General features: G+C 61.5%; 6 protein-coding genes across 6 annotated transcripts; 3 read left to right on the top strand and 3 right to left on the bottom strand.

Annotated features, from left to right (window-relative positions):
- Nucleotides 1–73: 73 nt before the first annotated feature.
- PAN0_009d3803 (trp-asp repeats containing protein) lies at nt 74–3,163 on the top strand (the record flags this gene model as incomplete). Its single annotated transcript, XM_014800762.1, has 3 exons — nt 74–169; nt 295–530; nt 748–3,163. 3 exons carry the CDS (start codon nt 74–76, stop codon nt 3,161–3,163), a joined length of 2,748 nt encoding a protein of 915 aa, XP_014656248.1.
- A 474-nt stretch (nt 3,164–3,637) lies between these two features.
- On the top strand, nt 3,638–4,672 carry PAN0_009d3802 (chitin synthase export chaperone; the record flags this gene model as incomplete). The annotated part of the gene is made up of 1 exon (XM_014800761.1): nt 3,638–4,672. One exon carries the CDS (start codon nt 3,638–3,640, stop codon nt 4,670–4,672), a length of 1,035 nt encoding a protein of 344 aa, XP_014656247.1.
- Nucleotides 4,673–4,773: 101 nt separating this feature from the next.
- PAN0_009c3801 (asparagine synthetase domain-containing protein 1) lies at nt 4,774–6,540 on the bottom strand (the record flags this gene model as incomplete). The annotated part of the gene is made up of 1 exon (XM_014800760.1): nt 4,774–6,540. The coding sequence occupies one exon, from the start codon at nt 6,538–6,540 to the stop codon at nt 4,774–4,776; it is 1,767 nt and encodes a 588-aa protein (XP_014656246.1).
- Nucleotides 6,541–6,909: 369 nt separating this feature from the next.
- Nucleotides 6,910–9,366, top strand: PAN0_009d3800 (rabGAP/TBC; the record flags this gene model as incomplete). Its single annotated transcript, XM_014800759.1, has 1 exon — nt 6,910–9,366. The coding sequence occupies one exon, from the start codon at nt 6,910–6,912 to the stop codon at nt 9,364–9,366; it is 2,457 nt and encodes an 818-aa protein (XP_014656245.1).
- Nucleotides 9,367–9,538: 172 nt separating this feature from the next.
- PAN0_009c3799 (DNA topoisomerase II) lies at nt 9,539–14,701 on the bottom strand (the record flags this gene model as incomplete). Its single annotated transcript, XM_014800758.1, has 2 exons — nt 9,539–14,431; nt 14,681–14,701. 2 exons carry the CDS (start codon nt 14,699–14,701, stop codon nt 9,539–9,541), a joined length of 4,914 nt encoding a protein of 1,637 aa, XP_014656244.1.
- A 416-nt stretch (nt 14,702–15,117) lies between these two features.
- On the bottom strand, nt 15,118–17,781 carry PAN0_009c3798 (seryl-tRNA synthetase; the record flags this gene model as incomplete). The annotated part of the gene is made up of 1 exon (XM_014800757.1): nt 15,118–17,781. One exon carries the CDS (start codon nt 17,779–17,781, stop codon nt 15,118–15,120), a length of 2,664 nt encoding a protein of 887 aa, XP_014656243.1.
- Between the last annotated feature and the right edge of the window lie 4 nt (nt 17,782–17,785).

Below are 17,785 nucleotides of genomic sequence, written 5' to 3'. Positions count from 1 at the left end.
CAGCAGCGGACAGTAGTGCCTTGTGGTACGTCGAAACAAGCGCTGACTCCGGAGGTTAACAGGCTCAAGCTACATGCAAAAGGTCCGAGGGCATGCCAAAGAAGAACAACAACAACAAGAAGAAGAAGGCAATCACAGCGCATCGGTCCGATACGGCGGTCTTGATCGGGTCGTCCAAGATGGCCAATTCCGACTCACGCTGATTTTCTGCCGGAGTGCCCGGTGCCGACTGGTACCGACTGGGGGATGCGCGTCATTTCCGTCCTTTTTTCGCTTGCATGTCTCGGGCAAAAGCGCGCTTGCTGGGCCACAGAGGTGGAGCGGCAGCCAATCCAGAGAGAGGGACGAGACGGCGACCTCCTCCAACCCAACTCCTCCAACCCTGCCTGTCATTCTATCGTCGCCCTCATCCAGCTGCACGCGCCTAACAAGCTCTTTCTTGGCTACCTCAACCTCGGCGCACCCATCTGCGCATCGCTCTCCAAAAAGCGCCGCCAAGACCATCACCCTCGGAGCGAACATCGTGCCTCGTACGCGCACAGCCAACAATCGGCATCCTAGCACCACCCCTCGCCAGCGCACCTCCCACAACCTTATCTCAATCGTATCTTCCCACCGCGCTGCACACCCTGCAAGCTTCCACACTCGAGGCTACATTTGCACGCCTTCTTGGGCACATGGTCCTTGACCACTCGCTCCCCCACTACACATCCTCACCACCGCCAGTTGCGCAACGATGAGCTACAGTCCCCACTTGGCTTACGACTCGCGCAACGGCGAGGCTAGCTCCGGCCTGCCAGCGTCCCAATCCATCCGCAACACGCTTTCGGGCGCCATCAGCTCCACCAAAGCGTACCTCCAGCCCTTTGCACCCGGCTCGCCTTACCTCGGCTCCAATGGCGCCAACGCACACACCGAGCCAGGCCGGCTGCTCTCGGACGTGGCGCCCCAGCTCATGACCACGCGCATGATGGCCGCCGTCGCCAACTCCAACACCGCGCTCGGACTCACCCCAGACGGCCAGCGACGCGCGCGACTGCTCCTCACGCCCGGCTTCTCCATCTCGAGCCCGGCGCGCTCGCTCGTGCGCATCGGCGGCTCGCTCATCCAGTCCGGCATCGGCCGCGGGCCCATGAATGGCATCACCTCGCACGAGCTCTTCGTGCTCGAGGAGAGCGATCGCATCCTCGCCACCGCAGCCCAAGACCTCGCACTCACGGACACCTCGTCAAACTCGAGGGCCGCAATCCAAGACGCAAAGTCGCGCTCCGAACCGCCCGTCTCGCTGCTCCGCGGCTTTCAGGCAACGATACCCAGCTCCACAGAAGGGCGGCAGCGACGCAGACGCGTGCGCGCCATCGCAAGCGGCTATGAGGACGGACCCGAGGGCCCCACCAAGCTCGGGCTCAAGGCGATGGGCGACAAGGCGCGCGGGCTCATGGTGGAGGGCGTCGAGACGGAGCCAGTGTCTGCGTTCCAGGCGCGCGAGCAGCGCCACGCGCGGCGCAACCACGCCAGCCGCATCCTGTCGCGCGGCAAGGACGGCGCGCGCGCGTCGATGATCCAGCTCGAGGAGCTCGAGCGCCAGCTGCGCGAGATCGAGCGCGAGCAGGACGACGTGGGCGTCAAGCGTGCGCTCATCGACGCCGAGGTGAGCGCCGTGGACGCCAAGATCCAGGTGCTCGAGAAGATCAAGGCGGGCCTGCACACCAAGCTGCTCGGCCTGCGCGAGGAGGAGCTCGAGCTGGCCGACGAGCACGAGGGCGTGGGCGAGCTGCTTGCGGTGCAGAAGCATCTGCGCGCCATGCCGGGTGGGCCGGCGGCGGCAGCCAATGCGGCTGCATCGGGCGCCACCACGAGTCAGGGCAGCAGCCGTCGTCGAAAGGGACCGCTGTTCATGCCGTCGGAGCACGATGAGTTGCCGTCGGGTGTGGCGTTTATGACGCTCGCCGACCATTCGGCGCCCATCACCTCGCTCGACTTTACCGAGCCGTACGGCACGCTCGTGTCGGCGTCGCTCGACGAGACGGTGCGCGTGTGGGATCTGGCATCGGGCGACGAGGTGGGACGGCTGCGCGGACACTCGGGCACCGTCAAGTGCCTGCAGGTGGAGGACGAGGTGTGCATCACCGGCGGCACCGACCATGCCATCCGCATCTGGGACCTCACCAAGGTGGAGAACTTCGAGGCGCGGCTGAGTATGACGGCGTCGGGCGAGCTGCGTGCGCGCAAGCGGTCGCCGGATCTCAACCGCAGCCCGGAGTTGGGCGATCAGAGCATGGACAGCATCAAGATCCGCGATGGCGATACGACGGTGGGCGAGGAGGACGAGGAGGAGGTGAGGGACGAGTTCGATCCGTGCGTAAAGAGCCTCGAGGGTCACAGCAAGTCGGTGACGGCGCTGTACTTTGACGACAATTGCCTCGTGACGGGCGCGTCGGATAAGACGCTGCGCCAGTGGGATCTCAACACGGGCCAGTGCGTGCTCACCATGGACATCCTCTGGGCCATCTCCAACCCGACCTCGTCGCAGGCGATTTCGCAGTCCGAGTTTGGGTTCCCCGAGTCGCCGTCGCGCAAGGCATCCTCTTCGGCCATCCTTGGCTCCACACGACCCGAGTTGAACTCGCGCGATTCGTTCAGCGTGCTCAACAACGTCTCGGGAGCCTTTGCGTACCCTACGCCGCCGTATGCCGATGGCAGTTGGGAGATGTACCAAGACTTTGTTGGAGGGGTTCAGTTCTGGGGCTATGCGCTGGCGAGTGGATCGGGCGATGGCGGCGTAAGAATGTGGGACATGCGCACCGGTCAAGCACACAGGACGCTGTTGGGTCATACGGCGCCGGTGACGTGTCTGCAGTTCGATGAGCACCACGTCATTTCGGGCAGTCTGGACAAGTCGATCCGCATCTGGGACCTCAGGATGGGCAGCATTTCGGACACGATTCGATACGACCATCCCGTGACGGCGCTCCAGTTTGATTCGCGCAAGATCCTTGCCGCGACGGGCGAGAACGGCGTCAAGATCTTTAACCGCACTACGCTTCAGCACGGCGCGCTCACGCTCAACGGCCACACCTCGCCCGTCGAGAGGCTGCGCTACATGGACACCTACGCCGTCTCGGGCGGCAAGGACAGTGTCGTCAAGGTGTGGGCGCTCTAGATGTCCGCCACGATGCACGCCATCGTTTTCAGACGCAAATGTGAGGTGGTGCAAGTTGAATCGGGCTCAAGAATCGTGAATGCGTGTGCTGTGTGTGATTTAGCCGCGCGCACGCGTGGATAGGGGATGGCGGATGCCCCTTTCCTGCACTCACAGACTGGGCGGATGTGCGGGTGAAAGTGCGAATTTTCTGCGTCGGCTCGGTGTTGCCAGCAGCACGGCGCGGCGTCAAGTGGCAGCATCGGAGGTGCACGATTTGAATTTCGTCGATTTTCGAGGTGCATCCCAGCTATTTTGGCCGCTGTGTTGTTTCGGACGTGTGTGTGGCTTGGCCTGGCCGAGGCGGCAGATGCTCAGTGCGCTAGGATTGGCGGTCTAGGTCGATCGCGACTGCCGCTTGTTGCTGCACGACCATCACTCCTACACGCGCGACTCTTTACCATCCCTGCATCCCAGTTCCAGCAAAAACGCAAGATGGGGTTCTCATTCGGATCGTACAGCTCGATCTGCGACGAGGTGGCCATGGTGGTATGTCCACTTCTCGGCAACTCGGGGCTGGGGCTCGAACCGGTATGCTACTCGAGAAACGTCGAGATCAACAAGACGATCATCTTTCAACCCGCCACGTGCTTCATCCACATCGCCGCGCTCGTCATGACGGCGATCATGGTGTACCACATTCGCAGCAAGTACACTGCTGTTGGACGCAAGGAGATCGTACTCTTTTTCTACCTCTACGCCATCTCGGAGGTGCTGGTGATCTTTTTGGACTCGGCGATTGTGCCCACCTACTCGGCAGCCTACCTCTACCTCACAGCCGTCTATGTGGGACTTAAGACGGCCATATTTTGGTGTCTGTTGATCAACGGGTTTGTGGGATTCCAGTTTGCGGAGGATGGAACACCCAAAAGCTTGTGGTTCATCAGGTTGTCTTCGGTGGTACTGTTTGGTATTGGGATGTTCGTGTCGGTTGCAACGTTCAAGGGGATTGCGGGGATGTCGCCGACAAAGCAGACGGGTCTGTGGATCGTCGAGCTCATCTTCCCGCTGGCGTGCGTACTCATCTACACGGTGAGCCAGGTCCTGCTGGTTCTGCGCACGCTCGACGACCGCTGGCCGCTGGGAGACATCACTTTCGGCCTGTTCTTCTTCGCCGCAGGATTGATCCTCATGTACGGATTCGGCGAGGAGGTTTGCAGGGCAGTCAAGCACTATATCGACGGCACGTTCTTCGGAACGCTGTGCATGCTGTTGGCGGTGATGATGGTGTACAAGTACTGGGACTCGATCACCAAGGAGGACCTCGAGTTTTCGGTGGGCAGCAAACAGGCCGTTTGGGAGGTCAAGGATGCCGGGTTCGGGACTGCATCGTCAGAGGGCGATGGGACTATGCTCGGTGCGGGAAGTGCCATGACGCACGACTCGTTCAGGGGTACGAGTCCAAGCAGGTTCCAGGGACCGGGTAAGAGCAACATGGCCTATCCGCCCGTGGGCAACTACTCGCACTAGGCGATCATCGCTCTCACTACGCAGCCGATCTTGTATAACGCTGGGCTTGCCTGATGAATTGGACACTTTCTTTGAATGATGGGTGCTAGTGATACAGAGGCTTAGGCCTTGTGGTGGCCTTTGATGGCGCCTGAGTCCGGATCGATCTTGGCAGCACGGGTGCCGAACTGCATGGCTCGCTTCGCTAGCCGACTTGCTTCCACCAACCCCAAGCTCTCGGCCAGCATGCGTAGGAGGAACTTGTCGCCGCGTTGATTACTGGCCAACAGCTCTGTGTTGATCTTGGTGGTGGTGGGTGTTGAGGTGAGGAATTCGAGCACGCTGCGGTCGAGGAAGGGGTATCGTGCCTCTCTTGCATGGGTCGAGATGACTCGATCGTCCCGGCCGAGGTTGCGAGTGGGCAACCGATCCAAATCCATCTGCAGCTCATCCACCAGTGCAGCAAGGCTTGTAGAGAGCGCGTTGCGGTGTCGAGAATACCCGCCGAGTAGTTCGTCGGCTCCCAGGCCCGAGAGCAGAACTCGCGCGGGGGTGGTGTAGGGTGTACCGTGGAGAAGACCGCTACCGCGCGAAGCAAAGTACAACGCACACCCGATACTCAGGTCCATAACACTCGACGTTGGAGCCATAAGCGTCGCCACTTCGGAGCGGTACCGCGTGTAGTCGGAGTAGGGGATGTTGATCGCAACAAAGTTCCACCGCCGCAGCGGTGCTAGTTGCAGCAATTCGGCGTACGACGCAAGACCGGTAAGACGGTCAGGAACAGCATAGATATCCTCTTCCCCACCCACCTCGACCGTGCTCTCGACTCCATCGTGGAGTGAGATACTGGGCGGCTGGTGCTTTTTGCTGCGCTTGGGTTCGGTCTTGGCGCGAAGTTTACGGTCGCGCTCGTTGCGGGCTGCCGCAAGGGCACGGGGGTTTTCGAAGCCGACGTTGAGCAGGTCGATAGGTTGGTGTGCGGGGACGTAGCGGTGGGCGAGCAGCGCAAGCGTGGTGCAGTCCAGGCCGCCCGAGAAGAGCACGGCCACATGCGCCTCGTCCGCCGCCTGGTCCGTGGCGATATTTGTCACGCGCCGCCGAACGCTGTCTGCAAGCACAGCCATCAGGCCGTCGCGCGCCACCGCAAAGTCCTCGCCATCTACCGCTGCGTGCTGTTCCGCGCGCAGCTCACGCAGGACGAGCGGGGCGGTAAACCGGCTCTTGCAGCGAGGCACCGCACGCGGGGTGGTGGGGGATCGCAGCAGATCGATCGACCAGATGCTGGCGCAGTCGATCTCGTCGAGTGTAGCGCCCGGGTCGTTGGCGATCGAGTCGACCAGCTCCGTGCTGGCCACGGAGCAGATAGTCATGGCTTCGTGGCGCGGAGTGCGGTGGAGGAGCAGCGACCTGCGTCCGAGCGGATCGCGTGCAAACACGAGCGTCGACGTGTGCGTGTCGAGCAGTGCAAACGCATACGGCGCCTCGACCTCTGCCAGCGCAGCATTCACCGCCTGCTCACAACCACTGCCGGCGGCGACGAGGGCGGTGATGCGGTCGAGCAGCACTTGCGCATCGTTCTCTCCCGCATCCAGCCTTACGCGCGAAGACGAGGCGCCGTCAACGGTGTCAAAGATCTGGCCGTTCCACGCGAGCAGCAGCCGTCCATCGGACGACGCAAGCGGCTGCGCCGTGATGCCTACCCCACGTAGGGAGAGCACGCTCGAGGCGAGCGAGAGCGTGTACGGCTGCGAGCGCGCGGTAAAGTGGTGGTGCAGCGTGCGGAGCGAGTCGGGCCCGCGGCGACGGATGGCCTCGAGCACCGTGGGCCACACATGGTCGTGCGCCGAAGAAGATGCAGGGGCGATGGCGATCCCGATGCCGCACATGCCAGAGTGATGGTGAGCATGTGTTCAGAAGTGCCGGCGGGGCGCGAAGAAGAAAAGTCGCAGAGTGAAGGTTAAGGGTCCATGTGGCATCGCTGCGAGTCGCACTTCAGGAGCAGAAATGTGCACAAAATTCATGCCCGCGCCTGCCAGAGTGCCGTGCCAAAATTGGGCGCGGCAAATGGGCGGAAAGGCACGAGGAAATTGCCGCCCCGCCAACGCACTGCACCGCACCGCACCGCACCGCACCGCACCGCAACGCACCGCACCGCCCGCACAGGCCAGACCTCAGAAACAAGAGCAGCGGGACGTGCAGCTACCCTCCCTTCCAACCGCATCCACCACCACTACCACCACCACCACCGCATCAACATGGCACGAAAGGGCGCAAAGAAGCAAGCAGCCGCATCATCATCGGCGGCGGCGACGGCACCAGCCACAAAACCCGCCTCGCTCGCCGAAGAACTCTCCGCGGCCAACATCGACGACGCCAACCACGACGGATACGAGTCCAGCACACACACCGACACCGACGACTTTGAAGACGCCGCCGACGGCTCGCACACCGACGAGGCCCTCAACCCTGCCGTCGTCGAATCGCAACCCATCATCGAACCCACCTCGCCCGTCGCCCACGATCTTTCCCTCGAAGACACGGCGGATGCTCCTCAGAAGCTGCGTCGGCCCTCGCTCCTCGCAGACGCAGACGGTCAGCTCGCCACTCCCAAGCCCACCGATGCCGCCTTCCCAGACTCTGCCGAAGCACTCCCTACGACAGAGGCAACTGCAACTGCGGGCGACGACACCGGGACGCCGGAGCAAGTGGTCGCCAGCTCCTCCGCAGCCACATTCGTCGCCTCGCCACCGCACGACAAGGTGCACACCATCGATGCGCCGCCAGACACGCCGCTCAGCTCAGCCGAGATCAGAGACAGCCAGTCGGCATCCGACTCGCTCGTCCTCGACGAGGAAAAGGCCAAGGCCGCACTGCCCGAGCGCGACGCCGTACCGCCCTCGATCGGCGCAACCTCGATGCTCGAGCCGGAAGAGACGATCTCCAACCCATTTGCGGCCGACGAACCCACGCAGCCGATCCGATTCTCGCGGCACGATGGCGGAGCGGCGCCGGGCAATCCGCCCGACACGCCCAGTGTCAACTCGAACCACTTTTCCGTCGTGAGTCTCGGCAGCACCACCGCGTCAGCCGCAGGCGCGGACGAGGCGGCGTGGGCAGCGGCGGCAAATAGCGACGCACGGCGCGATACCATCACCACCAACGGCGAGGGCAAATCGGCTGATGCCGCCATGACGCGCAGCGGCGAGTCGTCGAACTACGACTTTCTGCTCGCGAGGCTCGAGACGCAGAACAAGCGGCTCAGTGGCGATCCGAAGCAGATGCGCGCGAGTCTCGATGGGGCGGTGAAGCTGCGCGAGCACTTTGAAAAGCTGCGTGGACAGGGGCAGCGGCATTCGCGCGGCGAGTCGCAGAACCGTGCGGACGACGAGGCGGCCACCGCGGCGACGCAGCAGCAGCAGCAGCAGGCACGGGAGTCGGTGGTTTCGACGGATACGACGGCGTGGGAGGGGCCACCGGTGGACGAGGTGAAGGAGGACGATATCGACTGGGAGTTCTGGGGCGATGTGATGAGCAACTACCAGAGTGTAGCGCGCAACCATCCTCGGCAGTTGAGTCGGGCTATCCAGGCGGGGATCCCCGCAGCGTTGAGGGGGATGATGTGGCAGTTGATGAGTAGCAGCAAGAACGAGGAGATGGAGATCATCTATGCCTACTACCTCAAGCAGACCTCTTCGCACGAAAAGGCGATTCGGAGGGATCTTAATCGGACTTTCCCGGAGCAGGATTACTTTCAGGATGGTAAAGGGGTGGGACAGGAAAATCTGTACAATGTCATCAAGGCCTATTCGTTGTACGATCCCGAGGTGGGCTATTGCCAGGGGATGCAGTTTGTGGTGGGACCACTGCTGCTGAATATGCCGGATGAAGAAGCTTTCAGTACGTTTGTACGGCTTATGAAGTCGTATGATCTTCGAGGGCATTTCACGCCCAACATGCCTGCGTTGCAGTTGCGACTGTTTCAGTTCGATCGATTGCTGGAGGAGATGGTGCCGTTGCTGCATCGGCATTTGGTTCGGCAGGGGGTCAAGTCGAGCATGTATGCAAGTCAGTGGTTCATGACGCTGTTCAGCTACCGTTTTCCTCTCGACTTGGTCTATCGCATCCTCGACTCCGTCTTCGCAGAGGGTGTAGAGGCCCTCTTTCGATTCGCCATTGCGCTGATGAAGAAAAACGAAGAAGCCCTGTTGGAACAATCCTTCGATCAGGCAGTCAACTTCCTCAAGATGAACCTCTTCGATCAATACCTCTCCAACACCACCTCTGCAGAGGGGAAACCGGTTTACAGAACAAACGAATTCGTAAGAGACGCCTTCGAGATCAAAATCACCCCCTTCATCCTCGACACCTACGCCGCCGAATTCGATGCCCAAGTCAGAGCCGCAAACGCCCACCGAAGAGAGGTGGACGCTCTGCGTCTCGTCAACCGAAACCTCGCTGCGCGCGTACAGGCCCTCGAAAACCAACTCAACTCCCTCAACGCAGAACACGTCGAAATGGTCAAGGACGTCGTCATGGCCAAAATCGCAAAGGAGGAAATGGCCGAAGACCTCGTCCGATACAAGATGATGTACGCAGAAGCCGTACTGGCCGCTGAGGAGCAGAGCTCCAACCATAGAAGCTCCGCCCAAGCTATCGCGGCTAGGCAACTCGAACAACACCAGAGACTCTCGGCAAACTCCACCTCGTCTTAGCCCTTGCCACCCTCAGTAGACACTGCGAAACCGCATCCCCATTTCATCCTTCTGTCTGATCACATCAACAGCCCCTGCTCGGCACTGAGACACACACACAGTCACGAGTGACAATCGCGGTCCGAAACCAAAACCGAAAACACTTGAAAACACTAAAGATACAAATGCGCGCCTACTCCTCTTCGGAATCGTCGAGGTTGTAGCTCAGCTTGCTCGACGCCGTGCGTGCCGTGCGAGCTGTTGCGCGCGCTCGGGGCGCCGGCTCGGGGCTGTCCATGCTGAACGAGTCCTCCGTGTCCGACGCCACCGCCGCCGCCTTCTTGCGTCCCGCGCCCGTAGCCGCCTTCTTGGCCGCCGGCTTGGCTGCGGGCTTGGCTGCGGGCTTGGCTGCTGCGGGCTTGGCCGCCGCCTTCTTCGCCTTGGGCGCCACGATCAACTCATTGTCCGAGTCGGACGAGAGCGAAAACGTCTCCGGTGCCGCCTTGGTCTTGGTCGCCGCACTCTTCTTGGCTGCCGCAGTGGCCGTCTTGCGGAAGAGCGGCGCGAGCTTGGGCTTGGCGTCGCCGTCGTCATCGGACAGATCAGCGCCCGCGGTCACCTGCGGCGTGGTCGCGCGCGACGCCGTCGCCGACCTCGAGGCGCTGGCAGCGGCGTTGGCGCGCGGCTTCTTGGCTGCCGTCGCGGCCTTGGTGGTGCCGAGCAGACGCGCCATGTCGTCGTCGTCGAGCGCATCCGCGGCAGCACGCTTGCGCGCCGGACTGGACCGGGCGGCCGTCGTCGTCTTCTTCTTTGTTGCCGCGGGCTTAAAGTCGTCCTCCGAGTCGTCGAGGCCGTCCATGGTCACGTCGTCATCCTCTTCGCCATCCGAGTTGAGCGGCTTCTTGAGCACCCGGCGCGCCGCACCGCCCTTGGGCGCCACCTTCTTGACCTGCTTGCCCTTCTGCACCTTGAACGACACGTCCTTGAGCCGGCGCTCGTCCTCGGCGAGCATCTCGTCCCAGAAGCCCAGGAAGTTGGTCAGGTCCTCGTCCCACAGGTTCTGCGGCGTGCGGCCGATGAGCACCCTGAGCTCCTCCTCCTTGTGATTGCGCTCGTTCAGCAGCTTGTCCACCTTCTCCTTGGTGAGGTTGTAGATGGCCATGTTGAGCAGGTAGTCGTAGTCCGAGTCCGCCGAGATGTCGCTCTCGTCCACCGGCTCGGCATCCTCGATCTCGGCCGCCACCGCCGCCTTGCCCTGCTTGGGGAAGGGGCGGAAGTCGTTCTCGCGCAGCTCGGCGACAATGTCGGCGCGCTTGCGGTTCGAAACAACAAGCTGGCGGTTGATGATCATCTGCACAAAGCGCGCCTGGTTCGACAGCCGGTCGTACATGAGCTTGAGCTGGTCCACTAGGTGCTCCTTGCGCTTCTGGTAGTACGACAGACGCAGCAGGTAGAAGTCCTCGAGGATCTCTTCGGGCGTCGAATACTTCTTGATCTTGCCGTCCTGGTCGAACAGCACCATGTTGGTCGTCGAGATCTGCGCCGACATCTTGAAGAACGCCTCGACGCCCTTCTCGGCGATCTCGGCCTGGCCCTTGGCGGTGAGCTCGACGATAAAGTGCACCGTTGATTCGGTGTGGTACTCCTTGTAGTCCTTGATCGTCGCCGGCACCTTCTCGGTCGACACGATGCGCTCCTCGAGACCCTCCTTGTACGTCGATGTCCAGGTGCGGATGGGCAGCTCGGTGATCTCGTACGTCTTGTCGTCGATCTGCGTGACGCGGCCGCTTACCTTGAAGCGGCCCGGCGCCACCTCGTCAATGTCGCCGGTGAAGCCGCGGTACCATGGCTTCATCGGCACCACCTCCTCGCCCGCCATGCGGCGTCGGATGTTGGCCACGATCTCGTGCGGGTTGTAGTTGGGCACCGACGTCGACCAACCGGTGCCGATACCTTCGGCGCCGTTCATGAGCACCTGGGGCACCACAGGCATGTACCACTCTGGCTCGATGCTCTGTCCGTCGTCGTCGAGGAAGGTGAGCAGCGCGTCGTCGGCCTGCGGGAAGAGGGCGCGCGTGATCTTGGGCAGGGCGGTGAAAATGTAACGAGCCGAGGCGGCGTCCTTACCACCGAGCAAACGGGTACCGAATTGACCCCTCGGCTCGAGCAAATTGACGTTGTTGCTACCGACAAAGTTCTGTGCAAGACCGACGATGGTCATGGTGAGCGATGCATCTCCGTGATGGTAGGCCGTGGTGCCAATGATGTGACCGACGAGCTGGGCGACCTTGATTTCGCCGTCGCCCCTGCGGTTGAAGGTGCCAAAGATGACCTTGCGCTGACCGGGCTTGAGACCGTCGACGGCGGAAGGGATGGAACGCAAGTTGTCGGCCATCGAGAAGAGGATGAGCTCCTTGTTGATAAAGTCGGCGTAGGGGATAGTGTCGATGTTGTGGTCGAGGTAGGTGCCGGGACGGAACTGGCGCAGCCACTCCTTGCGGTCGTCGGCCTTCTTCTTGTTGAAGGCGAGGTCGATGAGCTCGCGGTCGCCGTCCTTGGTGACGTCGAAGGGCAGCATGTGCTTGTCCATTGCGCGGAAGTACTTTTTGGCGTCCTGGGAGTCCGAGGTACCGAGACCCTTGAAGTACTTGATGCGCCATCCCTTGCCGTTGTTGTGCTGCTCCTTCCAAGTCATGTACTCGGGGATGGTGAAGAACGAGAGCTCCTGCTTGCCCTTTGTGCACTTGACGATGGGCGTGATGAACTCGACGAGGAAGCCGGGGATCTTGAGCAGCGACGGATAGAAGTGGTCGAGGAAGTTGATGATGAGACCCTTGATGTGCGAACCGTCGTGATCCTGATCGGTCATGATCATGATGCTGCCGTAGCGCAGGCTGTTGACGTCGAGGTACTGCTTTCCGTGCTGGAGACCGAGGATCTCCTTGATGGCTTTGATCTCGCTGTTCTTCATGATCTGGTCGTGCGAGGCCTCGCGGACGTTGAGCAGCTTACCACGGAGCGGGAAGACACCGTAGTTGTCGCGACCGACCTCGACGAGACCGGAGACGGCGAGCGCCTTGGCCGAGTCACCTTCGGTGAGGATGAGGGTGCAGTCGCGCGCCTTTCTGCCGCCGGCGTTGTTGGCGTCCTCGAGCTTGGGGATGTTGGTGATCCTGGTGCGCTTGTGACCGTCGGTCTTCTTGAGCGCCTGGTCCTGCTTGTAGCGAGCAAAGCTGACGATGTTGTCGACGACGCCCGACTTGATGACCTTGCGGGCGAACTCGTCGGTGAGCGTCCACTTGCTGCCAAAGGCGTTCTGCTTGAGGGTGAGTGTCTCCTTGGTCTGGCCGTCGAAGGTGGGGTTGACGATCTGGCAGTTGACAAAGACCCAGAGCTGCTGGCGCACCTGGTTGGGCAGCACCTTACCGGTCTTCTTGTCCTTCTTGACGTGCTCGATGAGGCGCGTGATGACCTGGTCTGCGACGTGGTCGACGTGCTTGCCGCCCTTGATGGTGGCGATGTTGTTGACGAAGGAGACCTGGCGGAACTCGCCGTCGGAGACGGCAAAGGCGACCTCCCAGTTGCGGCCCTTGTCGACCGTGGACTCGTAGATGATCGCGGGCTTGGCGGTGGCACCGACGGGCATGTCGGCGGCGCCGTTCTCGCCCTGGTCGGCGCTGCCGCCGAGCTCGTTGATGGCGGTGACGTACATCTCGACGTACTGCTTGAAGTTTTTGATCTTGAGGAGCTCGCCGTTGAGGGAGACCTTGATGCCTTTGACGGTGCCTGCCATGTCGTATACGCGCTTGAGCATGAGCGCCTCCATGTGGTCGTCGATCGAGTCCATGCCGAAGAGGGCGAGGTCTGGCTTGAAGGTGATGGAGGTGTACTCGTCCTGGCGCTTGTGTGCGGTGATCTTGGGCTTGCCCTTGTCGTGCATGTTTCGGGAGAAGGTCTGCTTGTACTTGCACTGGTTCTTGGAGTCTGCGGTCTCGACGGTGAACTCGGTGGAGTAGATGTTGGCGAGCTTGGCACCGTAACCGTTCCTACCACCGGTGACCTTGGCCTCGTTGTCGTCGTAGTTGGACGAGGTGAGGAGGTGGCCAAAGATGAGTTCGGGGATGTATACGCGCTCCTTGTCGTGCATCTCGACGGGGATACCGTGGCCGTTGTTCCACACACTGATGGAGTTTTCCTCTCGGTTGATGTCGACCTTGAGGTGGGTCATGTTGGGGTCGCGCGCCTTGTTGTCGGCGGCGTTGACGAGGATCTCGTCAAAGATCTTGTAGAAACCGGGGACGTAGGTCGTCTCGCGGTAGGCCATCTGCTGCCTGGTCTTGTCGTAGACCCAGAGCTTTTCTGTATGCTTCTCGACGCTTCCGATGTAGGTATCGGGACGTTTGAGGATGTGCTCTAGTTGCGAGAGCTTCTGGTAGGTCTCGGAGGCGCTCTTGGAGTTGGCCGACTTCGTGGGAGGCGGGGGCTGGAACGAAACGTCGGCCTCGCTGTCCATCATGCTGACGTCGTTGTCGCTGTCGGCGCCGTTGCTATTGCGCTTTGCCAGCGGCTGCTTCTTGGGCTTGGCGGCGCCGTTGGCCTTGGAGGCGGTTGGCTTGGCACCATTGGCAGCCGCCTTGGGCTTAGCAGCGGCCGGCTTGGCCTTTGCAGGCGCCTTCTTAGTGGGAGCCGGGAGGATGAAGCTGTCCGAGGCGTCGGACTCGTAGTCGGACATCTTGACTGCGGTGGCAGCAAAGCTGCGGAACGAGGACGGCGACGAGAGAGCGGGGAGCAACGCCGAGACACTCGGAGCTGCCCAAGGGTATAAAGAGCTCAACCGCGGCGATGGAGATGCAGGCTGTAGTGAATGCGAGAGCCAAGCAGCGCCGAAGATGCTGCCGCGACGGAGGGTGAGGTTGGTGGTGGAAAGAAGCGAGGCGGCGCCAGGCAGCCAGGAGTTGGGGGGAATGATGAAGGTCCTCTGTGAGTCGAGGAGGCCTGCTGCTGCTTTGTAAGTGACAGCAGCTGGTGGCAAGATGGAAGGAAGAGCGACGCGAGGAAGGAAGGAAGAGGGAAAGACTTGCGGGATCTTGAGGCGGTGGTGGGATGGAAGAGGCAGGCAGGCGCGAACGACGCGCGGAAAGTCACAGTGTTGGGCGCGCCGAGCCGCAACCCCTCAAGGCGCAGTCACAGAGGGTGGAGCTACTGCGGAAGCGCGGCGGAGCGAGAGCAACACTTTTTTTCTCTTTCCCGCACCTGCTGACCGCCAAATAGGAACCGCAGCTGCACAGGTGCTGCACAAAGCTCACGGGTCCGGACGAGGACAAAAAACACATACACACGCCGACGCGCCTCGCATGACTGAGCATCAAAGCTCAAATGCTGCCTTTTCCGCACCCGCATCCACTTGCGGGCGTATACCCCGTCTGAACTCCATGCGCTCAGCTGTTGATCAGTGTCGGCAACTCAGCACCGAAGCTCAGGCTTCATCAGATCGTGCAGCGGAAAGCGGAAAAAGGCCGAATGCGCGATGCGGATAACTTGGCTGCAGGGTGCGCGTTCGAAAGCGTGCCCTCTCGCCGCTTCACACTCGCCTCCGCCAATTTGCGGCGTAAACGACGCGTCCGCACGTGACAGCTCATCACCCGCCTGCCCGTCACCTGTCGCAACCTCATCACACCTCTGCGTCTCTCGTCGGCATCGCCGAACACGACCGAATGCATCGCATGCAATGAAGAGTGATGAATGCGTATGCGGGTGCATGTCTATATGTGTTCACGCCCGCGTCGGAGTTGCGCGACGTCGAAAGATGCGGCGTGTGACGCCCTTGAGCGGTTCCAGCACGGTGCGTGAGAATGGAGCGGCGAGGGCAACGGAGGCGCCGATTCGGAGCGGGATCAAGGCCTTGACCAGGATGTAGGCGGCTACCATGTTGGCAAAGGAAGCTGCAACGCGACTGGTGTCGCCGACTTTCTGAGCCTGCTCCATCGTCTCGGCGTCTTGCTTTTCGAATCCAAGATAGCCGTTCTTTCGGCAGTAGCGCTCGAAGCGCTCCTCCTTTCGTCGAGCCCAGGCCCGCAGTCGCGCTGCCATGCTCTCGTCTTCGGCGCTTGGCTCCGAGTCTCCCAGCAGCCACTGCAACACTGCCGTTCCCACGCCCAGCGCGCCAAACACGTAGAAGAGCACCACGAGCGGAACCAGCGCCGTGAGTTCGTGAAGGATGAGGAACGACGCCACCATGGTCGGCGCGTCCGTGCCGTTTCTCTTGGCAATCGAGCGCACCCGCATCAGCGCACGCTGCAGACGAGACCGCGGCCGACGCTTGAGCTTGCCCGTGTGCAGCCACGTCACGTTGCGATCGTGCTCGCCCGCCAACCAGAACGGCTTGAGCGTGTCCGGCAGCACCAGCCTGCCCTTTTCCACGCCGTGATTCTCCAGAATCGCCACAATCAGGCGCGGAATCGCCGCCGCGGTCGCATTCAGCGTATGCAGCGTCCTTCCACCGCTGCCACTCGGCAAGGTTGGGGACGCCTTGTCCGGCGAGCTGTCGGGCGCCTTATCGGAAGCCTTATCGGAAGCCTTAACGGAGGCCTTAACGGACGTCTTATCGGACGCCCCGTCGGAGGCCCCGTCGGACGCCTCGTCAGTCGTCGAGTCGTCAGTCGAGGTGGCAGACGACATGGGTGGCGCGCGCTTCTGCTTGATGCCAAGTCGCAACGCTTGATATACCGTACAGTTGGACGCCGACGACACCTCGCCCCACGAACCTCGGCCGGGCATCCACACCTCGATGTCGTACTTGCGATACGCGCTCGCGCCCAACTCTTCCGTCGGCATGTCCAGCACGCGGTACGGCAGGCCTAGCCCACCGATCACCTCCTCTTGAATGCCACGAAGCTCCTCCAGCATGGCGTCGCTCTTGTCCCTGAACGATTTCATCGCCACAAACATCTCGACCTTGCTGAACTGATGCACGCGGTACAGTCCGCGCGTATCCGCCCCGCGCGCACCCGCTTCGGCGCGGAAAGAGTGGCCAAGCGCAGCCAGCTTGATAGGCAGATCGGAATCTTGGATCAAACCTTCCGAGATCTTGTTGAGGTACCCGTGGCGCTTCGACTTTCTGAACGGTTCAAACAGACGCCCAGCGAGTAGACCTGCCAGCGGAATCTCGGCAGTAGCAGCCAAACAAAGCTCGCCGTTGAGAAACGACTCTTCCTCTTCGCCGTTTTTCGCAGATGCTTCTTTTTTGAGTTGTCTGCGTGAGATGCCTTCGAGGAAGTACGTCTGCTTGGCTTTCTCGTCTCGAGGACGGAATCCGCATCGGTCGGCCAGCTCCGCACGCACCACGTCCGGAGGCGAGACCGCCAGGAAGCCTTTGCTCACCACCTTGGACATGGCATACTGCGTCAGCGCGTGCTCGAGCAGGCTGATGCTACCCAGCAGATATGGCCACGAGCTTCCGGTGGCCAACAGCCCCGAGATCGTGTCCACCTCTGCGTTTCTGGCGTAGTTGGCGACCCGGAGATGGTCACGCTTCTTATCGGGCGGCGGCCCTTCCGGAAAGTCCTTGATCTGAATCGCCGACTTGTTCCACGACTCCTTCATGGCATCGAATTCGGTAGGGAGCAAGTTGAGGGGATCCTGCACCGACATCACCACCGCATTCTCTTCCGGTCCGATGGGTACGTCCGGGTGGCAATGGTTGGGCCAAGACATACGGATTTGCAAGCTTCGCTCACGCATATCTTCCAGTTGCTTTATTAGCGGTGCTAGCTCGGCCTTGACCTGCTTGGCGCGATCACGGAGCTGCGCCGCTTTCTCGTGGGCTTCTTCCATTGCCGTCTTCGCTCGGTCTTCGTCTTCGGCCGAAGCCGGAAGAGATTCGGAGGTTGCTGCTTGGTCTGCATCCTCTTCCTTCTTCGCGGCGCCCTTGGCCTTCTTTCGCTTCGTCTTCGGCTTCTGGACCGCCGCGGCGGCGAGCTGGAAGATGCGGTTGAGCTCGGTGGTGAGCGCCTTGTGCTCGGTGGCCAGCTCGGTGTGCTTGAGACCCATCATGTAGATCTGCGTGCGCGCCTCGCGCAGCCACTTGAAATCCGCCTCGTCGTACTTCATCTTTCGCATCTGCATGTCGCGCCGAGCATCGTTGATAAAGTCATCCGACACGCCTCGGCCCGAATACGCATCCGGAAGTTGGCGTGGCTTCTGCGCCGAATGCGAGCCTGGCGTGTCTTTGTCGCTCGTTTCCGTTTCGTCGCTAGAGGAAGGACGCGGCGCCTTGCGGTCCGAGCCCTGGTCGAGTCTCTGTTCAGGTGGTTGTCCCCATTTTGAGGTCGAAGCATGCCGCAAAGCGATGGGTTGGATTGCTCGGGCCGGGCGCATCGACCTTGACGAGCCAATCAAGGCGCGCCATATTGGGGTGGTCGGATGTCGGTATGACATGGGC

The sequence above is a fragment of the Moesziomyces antarcticus genome, assembly GCF_000747765.1.
Source record: "Moesziomyces antarcticus DNA, scaffold: scaffold_v10009, strain JCM 10317, whole genome shotgun sequence".
NCBI lineage: Eukaryota > Fungi > Basidiomycota > Ustilaginomycetes > Ustilaginales > Ustilaginaceae > Moesziomyces > Moesziomyces antarcticus.
The sequence above is the reverse complement of the archived record's forward strand: the minus strand, read 5'-3'. Positions and strand labels throughout refer to the sequence as shown.